Genomic DNA, 23,889 nt, shown 5'->3' on the forward strand with positions numbered 1-23,889 from the left:
ATTGGTAAGGAAAAACTAAACTTAGCCCTATTTGCAGAAGACATGATTTTGTATATAAGTGAGCCAAAAGGCTCCACCAAAAAACTGAATGATAAATTCTGTCAACAAAATGGTAGAATACACAATCAATACACAAAAATCAGTAGCTTTCCTATACACCAAAGATATACATATGGAGAATGAGATAAGCAAGGCTATCCTGTTTTCAATAACAAAAAAATAAATACCTTAGAATATCATTAACTAAGACCTGTACAATGAAAACATAAAAACATGGAGGAAACAAACAGAGGAACATATGAGAAGATGAAAAAAATATCCCATGTTCATGAATTGGAAGAATTGATATTGTCAAAATGGCCATCCCACCAAAACTATCACATAGATGCAATACAATTCCAATAAAAATTCCAGGAACATTCTTCACAGATGTAGAAAAAAACAGTCTCAAAATTCATATGGAAAAACAAAAGGCATCAGCCAAAAATATAATCAACAACATCTGCAGGTATCACTATACCTGATTTCAAGATATACTACAAAACCATAGTAACTAAAACAACATGGTACTGGCACAGAAAAAGACATACAACTAATGGAGTAAAAGACCCAACCCTAAACAGCAAATATAGCTACTTCGTCCGTGACAAAGGGGCCAAAGTACATACTAGAGAAGCCAGCATCTTCAACAAATAATGTTGGAGAAATTGGATAATCACATGTACAAGAATGAAATTACATCCATTTCTCTCACCCTGCACAAAAGTCAACTCTAAATGAATTGAGGATCCCAATATAAAGCCTGACACTATAAAACAACCAGAAGAAAAGAACAGAAAGTACATTCCATAATATAAGTGTAGGGGAAAGATTTCCTGAATAAGATTGCAGTAGCACAGGAAACTAGATTAACACTAAACCACTGGAACCTCTTGAAACTAAAAAGCTATTGTACAGACAAGCAAAATACCAACAGAGTCGATATACAAGCCACAGAATAGGAGAAATTCTCCGCCAGTTATACCTCTGACAAAAACCTAATACCTAAAATTTACAAAGAACTCAAAAAACTAAGCAACAACAACAAAAAAAAATCAAACAATCCACTCAAAAAACAGGGTACACACTTGGGAGGTAGAGGCAAGAGGATTGCGATGCATTTGAGGCCACCCTGAGACTACATAGTTAATTCCAGGTCAGCCTCAGCTACAGTGAGACCCTACCTTGAAAAACCTTAAAAAAAAAAAAAAAAAAAGGCCATTTGAATACAGAATTCTAAGGAAGAAATATAAATGGCCATTACACATTTAAGGAGAGGATCAACATCTTTAATCATCAGAGAAATACAAATAGAAACAACTCTGAGATTCTCATTCCCAGTCAGGATGGCATTCATCAAAAAGTCGAATGACTTTTCTCTATCTGCCTCTTCCTCTAAAATAAATAAATATAAAAAGCCAAATGGCAACAGATGCTGGTGAGGCTGTGGGGAAAGAGGAATCCTTACTCACTGTTGGTCAGAGGGCAAACTTGTACAACTACTAAAGAAATAGTTTGGTGACACCTGAAACAGTTGAGAACAGTTACCAGCAATGCCACTTCTGGGCATCTACCCCAAAGACCCTGGTCTTTATTACAGTTATCTGCTCAGCCATGCTTGCAGCTGCTCTATTCAGAACAGCTAGTGTAGCAGACAGCTTCAGGTCGCTGAGGTGAACTTTCAGGCTAGGCACAGTTATGGAAGAAAGGATTTAAGGAAGCTTACAGATCCAGGTGAAGTTCCATAATGGCCGAAGAAGCTAGCCTGCTTTTACAGGTCCAAGCAGAGAGTGAAGCCACAATCCAAATTCCACAGCACACTTCAGAAATTCCAGGCACTATGCATATCTTTAGATTGGAATTTCAAATCCACCATCACACAGAATACCTCCTCCAGACAGGTGGCTACAGATCTAAATTACAAACTGTAATAAAACACTGAACAGGGGCTGAAGGGATGGCTTAGCAGTTAAGACATTTGCCTGCAAAGCCAAAGGACTCAGGTTCAATTCCCCAGGACCCACATTAGCCAGATGCACAAGGTGGTGCATGTATCTGGAGTTCATTTGCAGTGGCTAGAGACAATGGCGCACCCATTCATATTCATTCTCTCTCTCCTCTCCCTCCTCTTCCCTCCCCTTCCCTCCCCCCCCCCCCGGTCAAATAAATAAATAAAATATTTTTAAAGAAACATTAAATATATTAAATATATTGGGGGCCATCTATTCAAACTACCACAGTTAGGAACTGGAATAAGTTCACATGCCCATCAACTGATGGGTGGATAAAGAAGATGTGGTACATATATACACAACAGAATTCTACTCAGTGGTAAGGAAAAATGAAATAATAAAATTTACCAGTGGAGCCGGGAGTGGTGGTGTACGCCTTTAATCCCAGCACTCCTTTAATCCCAGCACTCGGGAGGCAGAGGTAGAAGGAATGCCATGAGTTCAAGGCCACCCTGAGACTACAGTTAATTCCAGGTCAGCCTGGACCAGAGTGAGACCCTACCTCGAAAAACCAAAGAAGAAAAAAACAAAAAGTACATGGAAAATGTTAATAAAAATGAAAAAAAAAAAGGAAAATTTACCGGTAAATGGATGGAATTGGGGAAAAAAATCATCCTAAGCAAGGTCACCAGGCACAGAAAAACACTGTATGTTCTCTACCATCTTCAGTTCCTAACTGGGATCAATTAGAGATGAGTGCAAATGGTAGTCAGCACCGGAAATATGGGCATAAAACTAGAATGAGAACAGTACAGAGAAGAACGAGGGAAAGAGAAGAGGAGCTACCTGACAAGTTAGGGGAGGGCAGCATATTGAGAGGGGCCTGGAGGGGAAAGGAGTATGGAGAAACATTAAGACATGAATGAGTCCCATAAAAATACTAATTCTGACTAACATTCTATAAGTTATAATCACCAAAAAGGAGGAGGAGGGAAAGTCCAGGCAGAAGGTGGAAAAAGCTTAACCTTAAAATCATGGAATCTGAGTCAGGCACAGTGGTGCCTTTAATCCCAGCACTCAGGAGGCAGAGGTAGGAGGATCGCTGTGAGTTCAAGACCACCCCGAGAACACAGAATGAATTCCAGGTCAGCCTGGGCTTGACTGACACCCTACCTCAAAACCTGCCTTCCCTCCAACCCCCAACCCCCCAAAAAAAAACACAAAACGTGACCGGTGACTCCCTGGCTCACAAATGAGTTGCCCCCACAGTGATCCATTGGCCAAGGAGATCCATAAAGTCCCCAAAACAATGCAGGCCATTGACAATACACTTAGTAGCTCCCAGAGCTAAAAGGTAAGATTCTATTGCTGAAAACACTACAGACTGAAGTCACAGGACATCAGATTACCATGCTGGAACTGAAAGGGAAACTAGCTTCCTCCTGGCTAGCCGTCATAGTGCTGGAAAGCCCTATGGGAGCCGCTGGAAAGCCCTATGGGAGCCGCTGGAAAGCCCTATGGGAGCCACTGGAAAACAAGTCACCAACAGCATGAATAAACAGAGGACCCTGCAGACTACAAAATGAACCAACCAGACAAGAAGTACACACGTGTGCAATACTGGCACATAGCCTCTATGGATAATCTGCTATTCTCTGATTGGACATGAGGCCTGTTCAGTGGATGAAAAGGGTCTGGAACTAGAAACCAAGTCAGATTTGCATAGTCATGAAACTCATACTTCAGAGAAACCCCCACTGCTGTCTGGAGAAGAGTGGGCTTGCATACCAAAACTCTGTCAAGTAACTTTGCATACCCCCTTTAATCCAAGCTGTTCTCACTCTTGGTTGTAGAATCTGCTTTATTTTACAGACGGAAATAAAAACATCAATCGAGAGCCATCTGTCATAACACAAGATGACCAAGTGCCCACCATGAGACTTGCCACGTTTTCCACATCTGCCAGGGCCCAGAACTTGCAGTAGAAGCAGCACCATAAACACTGCTCTTACTGCTAACCTGATAACCTGATAACCAGCTGCAGTTTAATGGTGGCAGACAATGTGATCACGCAAAACCTATGAAAGCAGAAATCCAGAACCCAACACTAAATCAGGCTGCCAAGAGGCCTGCCACAGCTCAGAGATCATTGCGGAAGAGGGACCAGAAAGTTTTTAAGAGCCAGAGTGGATGGGAATACTCTGAGGCATGGTACCCATCACTAACCCACAAGGACTGACTGAGACCTTCATGACCCCACAGTAAATTCCATAACAACACAGAAGGCTACAGGGAAACAGAAACAGGGAAGAGAGGATAAAAAGACATGACCTGTTAAAAAAAAAATAGGTAAGGCCGGGCGTGGTGATGCACACCTTTAATCCCAGCACTCGGGAGGCAGAATTAAGAGGATTGCCGTGAGTTCTAGGCCACCCTGAGACTACATAGTTAATTCCAGGTCGGCCTGAGCCAGAGTGAAACCCTACCTCGGGACAAAAATAAAAAAGATAAATAAATATGCTTAATGCCCCTATGCTGCTAGTTACGTGAATTATCTAAAGGCAGTCAAACTCTTAGTAACATAAAATAATACAAGATAGTAGTTGTTGGGAGAAGTAGAAAGGGTGAGTTCTCAATAGAAAACATGTGTTCCAGTTTTACAGGATAAAAGAAATTTGCAATAGCTGGGCTTGATCCCAGCACTCAGGAGATAGAGGCATGAGGATTGCCATGAGTTCAAGACCATGAGACTACATAGTGAATTCCAGGTCAGCCTGGGCTATAATAAAACCCTACCTCAAAAGCCAAACAAACACAAGCTGGGCATGGTGACACATGCCTTTAATCCCAGCACTCAGGAAGCAGATGAGGTGGATCACTGAGTTTGAGGCCACCCCGAGACTACACAGCGAATTCCAAGTCAGCCTGGGTTAGAACGAGACCCTACCTCAAAAAAAAAAAAAAAAAAAATTGTAGAGATCTATTGCACAACATGCATAGTTAACACTTGTGCAAACGTTCTTAAAAATGTTTAAAATGGAAATTTTTTCATATGCTTTATACCACATCTTTTAGTTACATAAAAATGATTCCTGAAATCAGGTTTAAAACTATTTTCAACTAGATATTTTAAAACAAAATCTTAAAAGATGTTAATTTTTTCCTGTGCTTGAGCTTTTAACTACAAGTGTGTTCTTTATTTTTAAAATGTTTTGTTTATTTATTTTTGTTTATGTATGCATGGGGAGGAGCTGGGTTTCTAGCCTCTGCAACACCCAACATTCTTGAGCCACATCTTTGCATTCTTACATGGCAGCTTGGGAACTGAACCAGGCTGGCAGCCTGCAGGCAAACGCCTTTAACAGTTGAGCCATCTTCTCAGCCATTGAATGTGTAGTAAGACAGACAACTAAATTCATTTCTTAAAACACTAACTCGGTCAAAATAAGACAGAAAAGTGTGGATGCTAAACACACAATGCTGGGCTGCATCCTTCACAACAGAAGCTATTTGGCAAGATTCACATGAGAATATCAACTCCAACAAAGCTTCTCTCTCAATTACAGAAGACCCCTTTCCATGAATTTTAATCACCCTGCAAAGCCAAAGGACCTAGGTTTGATTCCCCAGGACCCACATCAGCCAGATGCACAAGGAGGCGCATGCATCTGGAGTTCGTTTGCAATGGCTAGAGGCCCTGGTGCACCCATTCTCTCCCTCCCTGTCAAATAAATAAATAAATAAAAATAAAATATATTTATTAAAAATATGCTGGATGGGCTGGAGAGATGGCTTAGCAGTTAAGGCACTTGCCTGAGAAGCCTAAAAATGCATGTTCAAATCTCCACCTCCCACATAGCCAGATTCAGTGAGGCAAGCATGCAATGTCCCATATGTACACAAGGGGGCACCCACCTCGAGATCGTTCACAGCAGCTGAAACCCGCACCCATTCTCTCCCTCTCCCTCTGCTTGAGAATAAATACATAAAACAAAAAAGTTTATGCTGGAGGGCTGGAGAGATGACTTAGCAGTTAAGGAACTTACTTGCCTATGAAGCCTAAGGACCCAGGTTCAATTCATATAAACCAGATACACGAGGGAGCACATGTGCCTCGAGTTCATCTGCAATGGCTGGATGCCCCTCTGTCTGTCTCTCTCAAAATGGATAAATAAAACAAAAATAATTGTTATTTTTGCATTTGTTTTTGTTTTTCAAAGTAGCATCTCACTCTAGCTCAGGCTGATCTGGAATTCACTCTGCAGAGTGGTCTCAAACTCACAGCAATCCTCCTACCCCTCCCCCCCACCATCCTGATTGCTAGGTTTATTAAAGGTGAGTGCCACCACACCTGGCTTTAAAATAAAAATAAAAATATGCTTGCAGGGGACAGGGATTGGAGAATGGCTTTGCAGTTAAGGTGCTTGCCAGCAAATCCAAAAAAATCCAGGTTCCATTTCCTAGTAAGCCAGAAGCACAAGGTGGCACTTGTGTCTGCAGTTCAGAGCAGTGGATAGAGGCCCTAAAATCATGCCCATATTTTCTCTCTCTTTCTCTTTCTCTCTCTCTTTCTCTCTCCCTCTAATAATAATAAATTAATTAAAACTATGGTGGCCAGCACTTGGGAGGAAGAGGTAAGGGAATTGCTGTGAGTTCGAAGCCACCCTAAGACTACATAGTAAATTCCAGCCTGGGCTAGTATGAAACCCTACCTCTCTTAAAAAAAAAATAATAAACTATGGCTGGCAGGACTGGAGAGATGGATTGGCTGTTAAAGGCACCTGCCTGCAAAGCCTGATAGCCTGGGTTGGATTCCCCAGCACCCAAGTAAAGCCAGATACACAGTGGCACATGTGTCTGGAGTTCATTTACAGCATCAGAACACCCTGGTACACACACAACATGTTCTCGCTCTCTCTTATAAATAATTAAAATAATATATTCCAGGGACCAGGGAGATGAGTCAGCAATTAAGACACTTGCTTGCAAAGCCTGTTGGCCAAAGATCAGTTTCCCAGTACCCAGGTAAAGCCAGATGCACAAAGTGGCGCACGCATCTGGGGTTTGTTTGCAGAGGCAGGAGGTCCTGGTGCATCCATGTTCTCATCCACTCCTCTCTCTGCTTGCAAAAATAAATAAATAAATAAATAAATAAATAAATAAATAAATAAATAAATAAATAAATAAATATTTTTTAAAATATGCCGGGCATAGTGTTGTATACTTTTAATCACAGCACTCAAGAGGTAGAGGTAGAAGGATTGCTGTGAGTTTAAGGCTAGCCTGGGACTATAGAATGAGTGCCAAGTCAGGCTGGGCTAAAATGAAATCTATTTTGAGGCAAGGGGGAAAACATACTGGGGGGGGGGGTGTGTCTCAGAATATGTCCACTGAAAATGAGGAAGAGATTACTGTAAATGATTACTATAAATTATAACTGATTGCCGTGAAAGTTTACTGTAAATCAGACTCACAAATTCTAAATTTAAAAAAAGCCAAAATAATAAATTTTATTATGCAAATACTGTTCCCAGAGTTAGTGAGAATCTTGTTTGTTTGTTTTGAGGTACGTCTTGCTCTGGCTCTAGTCCAGGCTGACTTGTAATTAATCCCCAGCTGGCCTAGAGCTCACAGCGATTCTCCTACCTCAGACTCCCAAGTGCTAGGGTTAAAGGCATGAGCCACTACATCCAATGTGTATTTTTTTTAAGAAAATTTTGAAAATCAAGTAATTTTGGCTGACAACTGACTTGTAATTCCTTGCACACTCTGCACAGACACAGGTGAGATGAGCACAACGCCTTACCTTCATCAAAGTCCGCATCGTCTTCTGTGTGCTGAGGGAAGGGAAAGCAGTTGGTAATTTCAAGGCGATCTTCCACAACTAGGCCCAAAAGCACACCTTGAACAACCTCAGTTCCTTGTCCTTCTTCTTGGTAATGTTTAATTATCTTCAACACTACCTAAAATAAAGAAGGGAATTTAAAAACTATTGTAGCTTATGTTTCCTTTGTTTTTAAGGAAAAAAAATAATTTAAGTACTACCAATGAATTTGCAAAACCACAAAAAGCACCTAATAGGATTAAGCAGATGTCGCACAAACCATTTCCTTTTGCCTTACCTAAATGACAAGGCTCGGGCATGGCACCTGGATACTTGCCCTATTCATAAGATCACTAAATCGCTAGCAAAACAAATCAACAAAATACTAGAAGACATGTGAGCTTAGTGTAGATATGCAGAAAACTAACAGCTACAGTCCAGGATAACTTCACAAAAAACTCAGGTCAAAATAACCTTTCCTTTTACATACAAAGTGACAATAAAGAAATATTATTAATGTATTTTAAAGCAAGTTATTGAAGTTTAAACAGAGAAATGATGCTGTTCCTCTTTGCAATATTGCTATACCATCCTATTCAGTGCCTTTCAGTGACCAAAGAAAAACACCTGACATTAACAATACTCAAATGAGAGGTGGGGATGCACAGTGGTTAGGTTGTCTGCTAAGTACATTCACTATCAATAAGAAAAATTAGGAGAAAGCCAAAACCTTGTAATGAAGACTTTCAGAGTTCAATAAATTCATAAAAATTCACAGAGTGTGTACAGCACAAGTGTTACGAACTAGGGAATTATTGCCAGTCTTGGTTTCCATAAATAAAATTTCAAATTAAAAGTGAAATTCTCAGGATGGAGAGACGGCTCAGAAGTTTAAAAGCACTTTTTTGAAAGCATTATGGCCTGAGGTTTGATTCCCAGTAGCTACGTAAAGCCAGATTCACAGGGTAGTGCATGTGTCTGGAGGGTTTGCAGAGGCAGGAGGCCCTGGCATGCCCATATTCACTCATTCATTCATATTTTCATTCTCCTTTTTCCTGTCTCCATCTCCTCCCCTCCCTTCATTGCAAATAAACAATAAAAGAGAAATTCTCTATAGCATACCAGACTTCCCAAATATAAAGCCTTCAGGAAAGACCCAATCACGATAAGTAATCTCCAATTATTTATGATTTCACCATTGGAATAGATCTGATTAAATATAACACTGGGGGAGGGAAGACATTATCAAAACACACATTCACCATTTTGAAACTTTGTGGTCTTCCTATGATTTCCTACAGTTAAGGTTTGAATAAGAAATGCCCCCTACAGGTTGATGTTCAATGGTTTGTCCCGAGCTGGTGATGCTATTTGGGAAGGTCCTAGAAACTTAAGCCAGTGGGGTCCAACTGGAGGAAGTAGATCTCCCAGGACACAGCATGTCTTGGAGGTTCATGCCCATTTCCAAGTTGCTTCCTGTTCTCCATGAAGTGAAAGCCTGCTTTGTTGCAAGCTGCTGCCACCATGATAGCAAGTGAGGCCAAGAATCCCCCAATGAACCCCTGAAATCACAAGCTGAAAGAACAAACTCTATCCCTTTGCTCTCAATTATGCCATAGGATGCAGTCTAATGCTGCTTTCACAGACTCAGCAAGTGAGGTACACAGACATCACTAAAGTTTTCATCCAAGAGGGTTAGGCTTCATCCTGAGCTGGTAGCAGATACTGTCAACATGGTCCAAATGGGTGGGTTTTGGGAGGGGGTGTTTGTTTGTTTGTTTTAGTTTTTCAAGGCAGGGTCTTGCTCTAGCCCAGGCTGACCTGGAATTCACTATGTTGTCTCAGGGTAGCCTTGAATTCACAGCAATCCTCCTACCTCTGCCTCTGGAGTGCTGGGATTAAAGGCGTGTGCCACCACACCCAGCAGTCCACATGTTTTGTAGGCATGTTTTTGTAGGTTTTGTATGCATGAAAAACAAGACTGGAAGGTTCACAAATGTCTTCAACGCCCAAGCTAGACAACTGAGGCAGAGTCAGAGGTCCTGTAAAGAGGCCTCATGTAAAACTGTGAAGGTTAAGCCTAGATTTCAGTGGAGACCCAGGTGGTGGATATGGATGTTACCTTCTTGTTGCTGGACAAACACCAGACCAGAAGCAGCTTATTAGAGGAAAGAATTGATTGCAGGCTTAGATTCCTTAGATTCCAGAGGCTTCATCATGGCAGAGGAAGCTGGGTCACTCATCATACATGCACAACAGAGAGAGAACACAAAGAGCCAGAGCTCAAGCAGGCTCTCTACACACCTGGTCGGGCTAACACATCTACTGCACCAGAGCTCTGCCTAATGAAGACTAAGTAAGAAGCTTCATCAAAAATACCTGAGGCTCACTGGGCACGGTGGTACACACCTTTAATCTCAGCATACAGGAGGCAGAGGTAGGAGGATCTTGTTGAGTTCCAGACCACTCTGAGACTACATAGTGAACTCCAAATCAGCCTGAGCTTCAGTGCAACCTCATAAAACAAAACAAAAGAAAAAACCCGAGGCTATGAGGCCATTGCATTCAAACCACCACACTGGAGTGCAGGACCATGGGATCTCTGCAAGGAAAGGTTATAGGCTTGGGGTGTGACCAACCAAAGAAAGGATGCATGTGTGCTGCAGGCAACAGAACTCAAGCCCTTTGGAGCCCAGTTCATTGTATCACAAACCCCAGACACTGGACATGAAACTGTAGGATTTGGTGTTTGCCCTGCTTGCTGGGTCTTACTTTCATCCCACCTTTCCTTTCTATGTATCCATTCCTCTTTTGGAATGGGAATCTTTCTCTGTGTAATAATTATATGTTAGAAATATATATTTCTTCTAGTGACTTTACAGGAGGTCCCAGTTACCTCCTGTAAAGCCAGTACCTTGAATCTCAGAAGAGACTCGGCTTCTGAAGTGTTTGGACTATTAACTTATGGAAGGGACTTTGGAAGTTGTACTGGGTGTATTTTGTGGCATGAGGTGGCTATGAGGTTACGGGAGCTGGGTGGAATGTGGTGGTTTGAATATGCAATGCCCCCCAGTCTCGTGTGTTTGAACACTGATTTGATCCCCAGCTGGTGGCACTGTTTGGGACGGTTGTAGAACCCATAGTAGGTAGGTCTTTTTGATAAGTAGTCAGCTAGAGACACAGGCTCAAAGGCAGCCTGACTCAGTCTCATCCAAGATAGCAAGCAATAAGGAACAGCAGATTCCTGGCTCTTCCCACTTCCTCCTCAGTTTTTCCCTGGCTCAGCAACTGCCAGCAAGCCCTTCCTGTCCAGCATTCTTCCTGTGCCCCAAACTAATCAAGATCCTTTGGAATTCATGAAGGAACTCATCCTAACTAGATGTCTAATTTATATCAATGGCCCTGAGCAAAGACTCTACCTAAGATTGTTTTGGAAGGGGGAGGTTAGAGGCAGGGTCTCACTCTGGCCCGGGCTGACCTGGGATTCACTATGGAGTCTCAGGGTGGCCTAGGACTCTCAGCAATCCCCCTACCTCTGCCACCCTCCCAAGTGCTGGGATTAAAAGGTGTGTGCACCAAGCCTGGTTAAAACATTTTTCCCCCAGAGATGGTCTAACTCTCTAGTCCAAACTAACCTGGAAATCACTATGTAGTCTCAGGGTGGCCTTGAAATCACAGTGATCCACCTACCTCTGCTACATGAGATTTTTACTGATCTTTTCCTCTCCCCTCCCAAGCCAGGCTGGCAGGGGAAGAATTCCTCTTGACTTGGAAGCTTTCCAGCTATTTCTCTCTTGCCTCAACTCTACCCAAAATAATCTTTCATAATTTGTCCTTTTCTAAAGTTCCTAAATGTGGACAAGAACTTGAAACTTGAGAGTTACTGGCTCAAGGGTTCTAATCCCACTCAGAGTACACTCTCCTATAACAGTAACAACATCGTATTATAAATCTAACAATGGACTTAACTAATGAAGTCAGAAAGCAAACAATCCAGTCATCTCCCAATGCCCCATCATGTAGTACCCAGCTTTTACCACATAAACTTCAGTAGAAACACCTCATATTTAAATGATAATCCAAATAACATAGTGAAAATCCTTTACAAACTTGAGTAATCATTTAGATAGCAAAGGGGGGGGAGGTGCTTCTTTCTTGAAAACCCACACTCATGCTCTCTAGTGTATACTTTTGTCCAGTTCCTTACTTTTGTCTTATCTCTGAATTCTTTATTTATTTTTCCTATTTATTTATTTATTTATTTATTTATTTATTTATTTATTTATTTATTTATTTATTTATTTATTTATTTGACAGAGAAAGAGGAAGAGTGAGAGAATGGGCACGCCAGGGCCTCCAGCCACTGCAGACGGAACTCCAGACACATGCACCCTCCCTTGTGCATCTGGCTAACATGGGTCCTAGGGAATCAAATCTGGGTTCTTTGGCTTTGCAGGCAAACGCCTTAACTGCTAAGCCATCCCTCCAGCCCTTATCTCTGAATTCTTTAAGACAAAAAAAAAGGTGTTTTAAGCCATATGTAAACTTACTTCTAAATAAACCTACTAGCTAAATAAAACAGGACCTAACACAGGTACTTAAGATAAGATACTCAAAATGTAGTTTGCTCAAGAAATGATAAACATTTATCTGTCACTTATGATATATTAAGCACTCTCCTCAATGTCTTACATGCATTGAGTGATTCCTTTCACCCTCACCACCATTCTTTTATGAAATCACTTGTAGTCTTGTGAGGAAGCAAGAGCTAACCACACATGGAATTATTAAATTATGAAATGCAGGAGTGAACTTTGCCTTGTAAGCCCAAAGCACGTTTAGTTAATTTGAAATAACTGGGTAAGTTTGGATCCTCGAAACATGTTTATAACAAAGCTGACCCAGCAGGGTGCAGTGGCAGTAATTCTCATAGAATGCCCTGTTAACTACGGCTGTAGATGATGTGTTTCATGTATGGAACAGGACAAGTTCAATATATGGCTACAAGGTCTGGCAGCAGAAGGCTATAAAAGAATGGTGTTGATAGTCAGTTACGCCTTTTCGTTGAATGTTTAGGGGTATCAATAACAAATGGCAAGTAGTCCCAAGGTTTTAAGCTTTACTAACACTATTCTCTTAAATCCAAGGCAGAAATGTTTGCCCACAAAAGTTCTGTTTTCAGTCATGCTCCCCAGTCTCATTTTCTTTCTTTTTGCCAACTACCTGCTTATATAAAACAGTGCTAATATATTTAATTAATCTCAATAATTGAAGTCACACATTTTTTTTTCTTTTAAAAACAGATACACAGAAAACTTAACAGTTCTCTGAAACAAAAACATACTCACAATACTCCCATAATATATTTTGGTTATATGTGTTACACATGACTCCACACACTCCAAAGCCTTCCAGTGCTTGTTTTCGGCTTAGCAAAACACCTGGGAATGTTTTCCAGGATAGGGTCTTGCACTGAGTACATACAAAGAGTCATCTGGGAAGGGTCCAATACACTCACGCCTAAATTCAGATAACTCACCTGGGCTAGTTCCTAATCTGAACTGGGGAGCTTTGCTGCTGCTTGTTTTGTGCATAGGCTTTTAGTTCTACTTTATGGTCACTTCCAATGAAGGAACATGGTCCCATCTGCCATTGCCTCCATTTGTTTGGTTTGAACTCCTCAGCAGATTGCAATGCCCACTACTGATTAAGCCACAAGTTTTTTTTCTTCTGTTTTTAAGCCATCTAGCATTGCTTAACAGTGAGAACACTGAGAAATTCAGATCCCAAAGTGAATAATACATTATTTACACAAGCAAAAAATAGCTCCACTGCTAACAGAACTCAGCCCCGCTTGGAAGAATCACTACAGGATAGAAATAAGATGCCTACACCAGCAACCCTTATTAGAAGCACTCCAGTTTTCTGTAGCACAGCAAGTCCTATGTTTATGACCTGATCCCAAGATTTATGAACTACTGCTGTTAAGACCCTATAAATTAATGAGTAAATGGAGATTCTGCCATAATTTTTCTTCACCATATGAAAGTAAATTGGCTAGCAAAAACCTAAAGAAACAACTTCTACACTTTCTGAAATGTCCAGTTCTGGGCTGCATGCTTAGCATACGTCATTTGCCTTGCACTATGACGAGGCCAGTTATCTTGATGGTCCAGCATAGTAAGTAACGTTCTCTGAACTGGCCATCTCGCAGATCGCTGATGTGTGCATGACCTCAAGTTGGGCACAGAATTCCAACCTGCAAGACAGTAAACAGACAGTTTGCCTGCTCCAACTACCCTAAAGGGAGCCTTTTTTTTTTTTTTTTTTTTTTTTTTTTTTTTGCTACTCTTGTTCATTATTCCAGACTGTGAAAAAGCAAAAACTAAATGAATTAATGAACACATTACTGTTGTTTGAAGTGTCAAAAAGGACTGGAGAGATGGCTTCACTGTTAAGGCATTTGCCTGCAAAGCCAAAGGACCTCACTTGGATTCTCCAAGACCCATGTAAGCCAGATGCAGAAGACACATGCATTGTTTGCAGTGGTTGGAAGCCCTGCACTCCCATTCTCCCTCCCTCCCTCCCTCTCTCTCTCTCTTTCTCTCTCTCTCTCTCTCTCTCTCTCTCTCTCTCAAATAATCCAATGTTTAAAAAAAAAATTTTTTTAAATAAAGGGCCAAAAAAATTACCCTTGCTCCAAAGTCTAAAAGCAGCAATAAGGTTTAACTTCTAAGGCAAAATTATTCTAATGTTCTCAGCAATATATGGTAAAATTAAAATAATGATCTAAAATAGCCAGATAACCTAGTCACACTAGAAATCAATAAAATTAAAATACAAAAAGGAAACCAGAATAGCAAAAAAATAAAAAATAGTTCATCATTTGTACAAGGTTAGAATTAGCAAGATCTAAGACTTTCCTGTGAATATCATATCAGAATCATTACAGTTGCCAAATATGTATTCCCAGTACTTGAGAAGGGGAAGTAGAAACATCAGGAGTTCAAGGCCATTCTTGACAATAGAGAACTCATTACCAACCTGGACTATAAGAGATTGTCTCAAAAAAAGAAAAGGAAGGAGGAGAGGAGGAGGGAAAAGAAGGACAAGAAGATTTCTCGATATTTCAATTTCATAACAGGAAACGGTTTTTAGCCCACCAAAGTACAGACAATGCTTTTGAAAGAATAACAATTTTCTATCCCAGAAGACAGTAAGAATCTTTCTGTACAGAAAGACCAGGTTTGTAGGCTTGTGAAATCCTCTACTTCTCTCAGTCAGTCCCTCATGAATTCATTCACTTAGGTATTTATTGACTTAAGTCTGTAGTCAGCCACCTCTCCCAGACCCTAGGAATGTGAGCTAAATCAAATGCATAATCTATACTTTCATGGAGTTGGTGTTTTTAGAACAGCAAGTCTCAGACTTACTCCATTTCCCTTTGCTTTCACATATCTGATACCAAATATGTGAGGAGTTTCCATGCCAAGCAAGTCTTTCAATTCTCCAAAGACCAGCTGTGTGCCCCAGAATTTAATTCAGTTCTAGCACTATGGCCTTTCTAAAGTGTCAGATCCCAATAGTTAACAGCTCAGTCTTCTAAGACTGCTCTCACTTCTGATGACAATCACAGTCCAGGCCTCTGGTACTTCTCACCAATCATAAATTAGGGCTGCTTCTCCTTGGGTTTAGTAATTTGCTTTTTTTAAAAAAAAAAAAGGCTTACCACCAAGCATGGTGGCACACACCTTTAATCCCAGCACTCGGGAAGCAGAGGTAGGAGGATCACCTTGAGTTCAAGGCCACCCTGAGACTGCATAGTGAATTCCAAGTCAGCCTGAGCTACAGTGAGACCCTACCTCGAAAAAACAAAACAAACAAACAAAAAAAGGCTTACAGAACTCTGGGGGAAATATTACTTAACATTCACTGATTGAATAAAGAATACAAGGACTTCCGGTTAAGATGGCAGAGTAGGTACCACGCCAAAGCAGCCTAGGGGGGAAAAAAGACCAAAAAAACTCGCAAAATACACACTTTTACTAAAAAGTGAGGTGTATAGGAAATTGAAGCGGCAGCGGAGAAGTAGAAAAGATCCAGAGCATCCAGAGCCCGCACAGGCCGGCAAAAGCAGCCCCGGCAGCTCCACCCACCACGGGGGCAGCAGCGCAACAGAAAGCAGCCAGACTCGGCTCCAGCCGCAGGAAAAGCCAGGAGTGGGGATTTTCCACTCACACCGGCACTCTCCGCAACTCAGGAAACGTGGCGAAGGGAGAGCGGCAGTGAGCAACGGAGAAGCACACCACGAGGTAGAACACATGGAACAGCGAGAGAACCAGAGCAGCTGCGGCTCCCTCCTCTCCCCCACCGCCGGAGGAACAGAGCAGCGGTCCTGGCAGCCACGCCAACTTGAACCAACAACGGGACCCAAGCAGGAGCAGAGTTCGGAACCGGTAACAGCGGCCCAGCAGTAGTGGCTCCAGTCGTAGTGGCAGCGGCAGATCCCGCAGCAGCAGCTTCAGCAGCAGTGGTGGCTCCAGCAGTGGCAGCTACAGCAGCTGCAGAGGCAGCAGCAGCAGTGGGCCCAGCAGCAGCAGCTTTAGCAACAGCAGTTCCAGCAGCAGGGGTGCTGATCTGCAGGGCCACACTTGCCAGGCTCGGTTTGCCCGGCAGGAAAAGCCAGTGCCCAGCTCCAGAAATCAGAACAGCAGCCCGACGACCCAGGCAGCAACTTGACTGAGGCCAAAATCATCCAAGGTAACTGGGATTGCACGAGGGAAGGGTCTCACTTGGTCACAAGCTGACTTGGATCCCTCAACAGACCAGAAATCTTAACCTCTTTGTTGACAGAGGATCTGGTCTTCGTAATAACTACTCTTGCATACATACTTGGGGCTGTTCTTGATTGAATGTGTACAGTGTTTAGTTAAATTTTAGAATTTACCTGTATTTTATTCCACTCAGCCTGCTTGAATATTCCCATAGCAGGGAAACTCAACCCCTAGGAACACCTTTGTAGATACTTAAGAGTCTTAAGAGCCACACCTAACACCTTAAGCTCCTACCCTGAAAATACATAATATCAAATCAATTGATACAGCTAAGAATACCCAGCTAGCTAGAAAATCCAAGCATTAACTTAATCCAAGATGCAAAAATATATACATTATAACACAAGAAACACTAAAAAGCAAGACGATATAAATCCACCTAAAAGTATTAATGCATCAGAAATGACCTCCAGTGAGAACGAGTTAGAGGAAATGCCTTAGAAAGAGTTCAAAAGAATGATTATAAAAAAAAAATTAAAAAAAAAGAATGATTATAAATATGTTCAAAGAGGTCAAAGAACAAATCAAAAGAATCAAAGAGGAAATCAAAGGAATCAAAGAAGACGCAGGACACCAATTTAATGAAATAAAGAAGGCAATACAAGACATAAATAAGGAAATAGAAATAATAAAGAAAAACCAGTCAGAATTACTAACAATGAAGAAGACAGTTAATGAAATAAAAAACTCTGTAGAAAATCTTACCAGTAGGATGGATGAGGGAGAGGACAGAATATCTAAGCTAGAAGACCAGGTGGCAGATCTAATACAGTCCAACAAAGAGAAAGACGAACTTATAGAAAAGTATGAGTGGGAATTTCAAGATATTTGGGACACTATGAAAAGATCCAATATTAGAATTCAGGGCATAGTAGAAGGAGAAGAATTCCACTCCAAAGGCATAGTAGGCATCTTCAACAAAATCATAGAAGAAAATTTTCCCCAAATTGTACAAATTATGATACAGAGGGAGGAGGATCACTTTGAATTTAAGACTAGCCTGGGACTACAGAGTACATTCTAGGTCAGCCTAAGAACAAGTAAGACCCTACCATGAAATGAACTAAACAGTAATAATAATTGCATCATAAAATGACAATTGAAAAAACATTGTGCCCAGGAGTGATGGCATACACCTTTAATCCCAGCACTCAAGAGGCAGAGAATCACTGTGAATTCAAGACAACCCTGAGACTACATAGTGCATTCCAGGTCAGCCCTAGATAGAGCGAGACCTTACCTTGAAAAGAAAAAAAAAAAAAAAAGTGCCATACATGGCACACCTGTAACCCTACTGCTGGAGAAAGGAGGACCTAAGGGGCTCACTGGCCAGCCACTATAGCCTGACTGGTGAGCTGCAGGCCTTCATATATGCTAACAACAAACACACAGAGGATGAAATCAGAGAATCACTCCCATTCACAATTGCATCTGAGAAAATAAAGTACCTTGGAATAAACCTAACCAAGGAAGTAAAGGATCTCTACAACAAAAACGTCAAAACACTCAAGCGAGAAATTACAGAAGACATTAGGAAATAGAAAAGCATCCATTCTTCCTGGATCAGAAGAATCAATATTGTGAAAATGACAATCTTACCAAAAGCAATCTACACATTTAGTGGCAATCCCCATCAGGCTTTCTGAATATAAACCCCAATTGCTCAGGCAATAAAACCACAGATTAACCTCTGGGACCTCATGAAATTACCAAGATTTTGTATGGAAGGACACTGTGAATAAAGCAAAGAAGCAACCTACAGAATGGGAAAAAATCTTTACCAGCTATACATATGGTAGAGGACTGGTATCTAGGATATACAAAGAACTCAAAAAAATTAAATAAGAAATCAAACAAGCCAATTAAAAAACAGACTACAGAACTAGAGAGTTCTGAAAAGAAGAAATACTGATGGCATATAAGCATCTAAAAAAAATTTCAACATCCCTAGTCATCAGGGAAATGCAGAATAAAACTACGTTGAGATTCCATCTCACTCCTATCAGATTGGCTACCATCATGAAAACAAATAATCATAAATGCTGACGGGGATGTGGAAAAAGAACACTTCTACACTGTTGGTGGTAATGCAATCTGGCTCAGCCATTGTGGAAATCAGTGTGGAGGTTCCTAAGACAGCTAAAAATTGATCTACCATATGATCCAGCTACAGCACTCCTAGGCATATATCCTAAGGACTCATCTCATTTCCTTAGAAGTACATGCTCATTCATGTTTATTGCCACTCAATTCACAATAGCTGAGAAATGGAACCAGTCTAGATATCCCTCAACTGATGAGTGGATAATGAAGATAAGGCACATTTATACAATGCAGTTCTACTCAGCATTAAAGAAAAATGAAGTTATGAAATTTGCAGGAAAATGGATGGATCTGGAAAGGATTATACTAAGTGAGGTAACCCAGGCCCAGAAAGCCCAGTGTTGCATGTTCTCTCTCATATGTGGATCCTAGCTACAGATGACTAGGCTTCTGTGTAAGAAGGAAAAAACTCAGTAGCAAAGGCCAGTAAGCGAGAAAAGATATATAACGGGAAGAGAAAGGAAGGGAGGGGGGTGCTTAATGCAATGGTATTGTATACATGTAAGTAGAATAGATTAATGGGAGTGAAAAGGCCCAAAATGAGGTCAGGGGAAGAGAATAAGGAAAGGAAAGGTGGAGGGAGGCCTAATCAAAATCTAAGAGGAGCTGGGCATGGAAGTGCATGCCTTTAATCCCAGCACTGGGAAGGCAGAGGTAGGAGGATCATTGAGAGTTTGAGGCCACCCTGAGACTACATAGTTAATTCCAGATCAGCCTGGACCAGAGTGAGACCCTCCTTCAAAAAAAAATAAATAAATAAATAAAAATAAAAATCTAAGAGGATATAAATAAATCATAGGGAATCCGACTTTTTTGGACAATGGAACACTCAAGATCTATATATCGTTGCTAGAAAATTTTCAGTACCAGGGATGGGATACCTTCCATTGAGTTGTTGGCTAGGGAGGTACCTGATGCCCCCAAACTATTATAGGCCATTGCAAGGCCCTTGGTTTCCCACCAGGAAGAGATGTTGAGACCCTATTGCTGAAGACTTCACATACTTGGGCTACAAGGCCACTGAGAAATCCTGCTAGAGCTGAACTGATAACCTCCTCCATGTAGACCAGCTGACGGAAAGCTGGAAGAAGCCATTTTGCATGTAATTCAATGGAAGAAAGAGAAATAGCCAATGAAGATACTCAACAGTAGACACTGCAAGCCTTATTTTTGGCCAGCCAAGCCAAATGAGCCAACGGGTACAATGGTAGCATGTCTGTTATGGGGAAACCAACTGCCCTCTAATTGGACTGGAGGCCCACTCCATGGGAGGGAATACAACCCTGATACTGAAAACTTAGAACAGGGGTAGTCATGAGTCCTAGGGGTATAAAGTCTGCTGTTCTCTGGGGAATGTATATGCTTATCAAACTGCCCAAGTAAGCACTTCTATTAATGTTCATACCCTTATAATAATGCTACTCTCACTTTTGGTAGAGAATCTTCTCTTTTCAGATGGCAGTGACCTTGGGACGACTTAGAAGGTATCATGGTGACGGAAAGAAATTACCGCAGTGCTCAGTACTGCAATATCTCTATCACACCTTCCAGGGCTCAGGGTCTAATGCAGAAGAGGTGGCGGAAAGAATGTAAGAGCTAAAGGAAGGGTAGGACTCCATATAACCTGCTCCATCCAGACACAAAATGGCCTGGATATCCATGGCCTCACAATGCCTGATACTACCTGCACAAGACCATCATAAGAGGAGGAAAAGATCATGACATCAAAATTAAAATACAGACTAATTGAGATGGGGAAGGGGTATGATGGAGAATGGAGTTTCAAAGGGGAACACGGGGGTAGGGAGGGTATTATCATGGTGTATTTTTTATAATTATGGCAGTTGTTAATAAAAATTTGGAAGAAAAAATAAATAAAAGTAAAATAAATACCAAAAAAACCTTCCAAAAAAAGTAAATATATACCCAACCAAGAAGAAAACAAGTTAATACAGAAATGCACAAGAGCAATTCAGTCCCACATATAATCTCCAAGTGCAGAGAGGTAAGTTATAACCCAATCTCTAAACCTGAGTAAGGAAATCAGGACCTGAAATTTTATTAGAAAAACGGAAACTGATTTCTAAAAAGCTTTATTTAACTCTACAAAAATTGTTGGTGGGACAACATCTTATCATTAAACATAAATTTACTAAATGGGTCAAATACTTAAAATCTATCAAAGAGGCTGGAGAGAGAGATGGTTCAGTGATTAAGGCACTTACTTGCCTGCAAAACCTAAGGACACTGCAAGCCTTATAATTGGCCAGCCAGCCCAAATGAGCCAACAGGTGCAAAAGTGGCACATCTGTTATGGTGGAAACCAACTGCCCTCCAACTGGACTGGAGGCCCACTCCATTGAGGGAAACACAACCCTGATACTGAAAACTTAAAACAGGGGTAAACATGAGGCCTAGGGTGTAACATCTGCTGATGTCTGGAAAAATGTATATAGTATGCTTATCAAACTGCCCAGTAAGCACTTCTCTTAATATTTACACCCTTATATTAATGCTACTCTCACACTGGGTAGAGAATCTACTCTTTTCAGATGGCAGTGACTCTGGGATGACTCAGAAAGTATCATAGTGCTAGAAAGAAGAGACTGGAGTACTGAGTAACATCTCAATCACGCCTTCCAAGGCTCAGGGTCCATTGCGGAATAGGTGGTGGAAAGAATGTAAGAGCCAAAGGAAGGGTAGGACTCCGTACAACATGCTCCCTCCAGACATAAAATGGCCTGGATATCCATGACCTCACAGTGCCTGACACTACCTACCCAAGACCATCATAAGAGGAGGAAAAGACCATGACATCAAAATAAAAGAGACTGATTGAGATGAGGATAGGATATGATGGAGAATGGAATTTCAAAGGGGAAAGTGGGGGGGGGAGTATTACCATGGGATACTTTTTATAATAATGGAAAATGTTAATAAAAATCGAGGGAAAAAAGTTAATGGGGAAAAAAAGAAAAAAAAAATCTGCTTTTAATTCCAGTACTTAGGCAGAGGTAAGAGGATTGCTGTGAGTTCTAGGCCACCCAGAGACTACATAGTGAATTCCAGGTTAGCCTGAGCAAGAGTGAGACCCTACATCAAAAAACAGAAAGAAAGAGAAAAGAGAGGAGAGAGAAGAGGTCACCTGGTACTATGGTGAGGAGAGTAGTGTGCAGAACAGAGCCAGGAAAGCCTTTCACGTGACAGTGTGTGTCTTGATTGTGATGTGGTTATCCAAGTGTTTCCAACCACTAAAGTTCATTGAATGTACATCTAACATTGACTGCATTTAACTATGTATAATTAATACCTGATCTTAAAATCCAGCACACACCTTTAAAAGTCTTATGAAAAACAAATTCAATTATGCCTCTACTCCCAACTTCACTTTCACTTTCAGGGGATGTAGGAGACAGCTCCACAATGCTAGGATTAGCATCCAACCAAACAAGTTTTAGAAGTAATTTATTTCAAGCTTACAGATCCAGAGTAAGTTCCATCAATAACTGAAGAAGCTGGCTACCACTCATAAATCCAAGCAGAGAGAGAGAAGCCACCACCAACCAGCAAACACCAATAGGCAGCAGGAAGGGACCATGCCAGAGCTGAAAACCTCTCTGCATGCCTTTGGGTGCGGCACTCCCAGTTACACTTCCTCCAGCAAGGAGGCCAGAGTTTAATTTTAATAAAACATCTGAGTCTGTGGGGCCATACATTTAAATACACAGAGGGCATGGTGGTAAATATGCTTCTAATCCTACCTCTTCAGGAACCTTTAACACTGAACCTTCAACAATCAGAGAATCCTAAATTGGAGGCTAACCTGCACAATTCAGTAAGCGTATATATGTATTAAGTAAAAAAAAAAAAAAGGATAGAGATGCCTAGCGCATAAGATATCCCTGGTTCAAACCCCATTACTCACCTTCCAAAAATAATCCTAAGCACTCATTAAATTCCCAAAGAGACCCATGTCATCCAAAAGAATAATAAAAACCTTAGTTTTACACAGTCACGTGTTTTTGTGAGCAAGAACTTTGTACAAAGATACACGTTTTCCTTAGTAAATCTATTATTTAATTATAATAAGCATATGTTTGTTTTCAATTCAAAGGACATGAAGTTATGGCTTTGATCACAGCAGAGGTAGGAGGATTGCTAGGAGTTTGAGGCCAGCCTGAGATTATACAGTGAATTCCAGGTCAGCCTGGGCTACAGTGAAGCCCTACCCTGAAAAACCAAAACAGATAATAAGTAATACATTCAAGAGAACACTTTTAAAATAAAGCAAGCACTTTGGGAGATATACTTAGTAAACTATCAGCTGAATGAATTACAGTAAAGCTGACCTGAGAGGATGGAAAAAGGCAGTCCATCTGTCTGTCCATCCACACAGTATAAGTCAAAGCACCTGCTGACTAAATTCCAATCTCCTTATGCCATTACACTTCAGCTCTATTTACAGATGTAGTGCACACACACCTATAGTTACCAAATCACATGCACACTATCAACATTAACTTGTGAATAAAGAGACTGGCTTTCAAAAGCAAAAAGATCTAGTTAGAAGCCTAAACTACTGCACCAACTTTAAATCAACTAAGTAGCTCAAATATATATGTGTGTGTGTGTGTCTGTCTGTGTCAGTGTACATATACATATATATATATATAAAATTCACAAGGGGCTGGGATCTAGCACAGCACTTGAGAGGCATGAGTACAGTACTGGATTCAATCTTTAGTACAAAAAAATAATTAAATAAATTAAAAACAAGTGGCTCCGCATTTAGCAGCTTTTCTTCTACGGTCAGTGCTCCAGACATAAAAAGGATCTGCTCAGCCGGGCATGGCAGCGCACACCTTTAGTCCCAGCACTCAGGAGGCAGAGGGAGGAGGATCAGCATAAACTCAAGCCCATCCTGAGACTACTCAGTGAATTCCAGGTCAGCCTGCGCTACAGCGTGATCCTACCTTGAAAAAACAAAAAGGACCTGCTGAAACATGAGTAGCTTAGAGGTATTCCAACTCCAGCATCTACCAAGTGTAACCTGCCTTTACAAAACTGAGCTCAGTGAGGCTCTGGATTGCAACCTGTAAACCTATAACTATACACCTACGGTAAGCAAGCGTGAAAC

The 23,889-nt window shown here is 41.1% G+C and overlaps 1 protein-coding gene across 1 annotated transcript in view; it reads right to left on the minus strand.

Annotated features, from left to right (window-relative positions):
* Eif3h (eukaryotic translation initiation factor 3 subunit H) overlaps window positions 1-23,889 on the minus strand; it is a 112,463-nt gene that overhangs the window by 65,439 nt on the left and 23,135 nt on the right. The window contains exon 2 of the mRNA XM_004661381.2: window positions 7,798-7,954. Coding sequence (XP_004661438.1) covers window positions 7,798-7,954 — 157 coding nt within the window. The remainder of the gene's footprint in view (window positions 1-7,797; window positions 7,955-23,889) is intronic.

Source organism: Jaculus jaculus, chromosome 2 (assembly GCF_020740685.1).
Source record: "Jaculus jaculus isolate mJacJac1 chromosome 2, mJacJac1.mat.Y.cur, whole genome shotgun sequence".
NCBI classification, from domain to species: Eukaryota; Metazoa; Chordata; class Mammalia; order Rodentia; family Dipodidae; genus Jaculus; species Jaculus jaculus.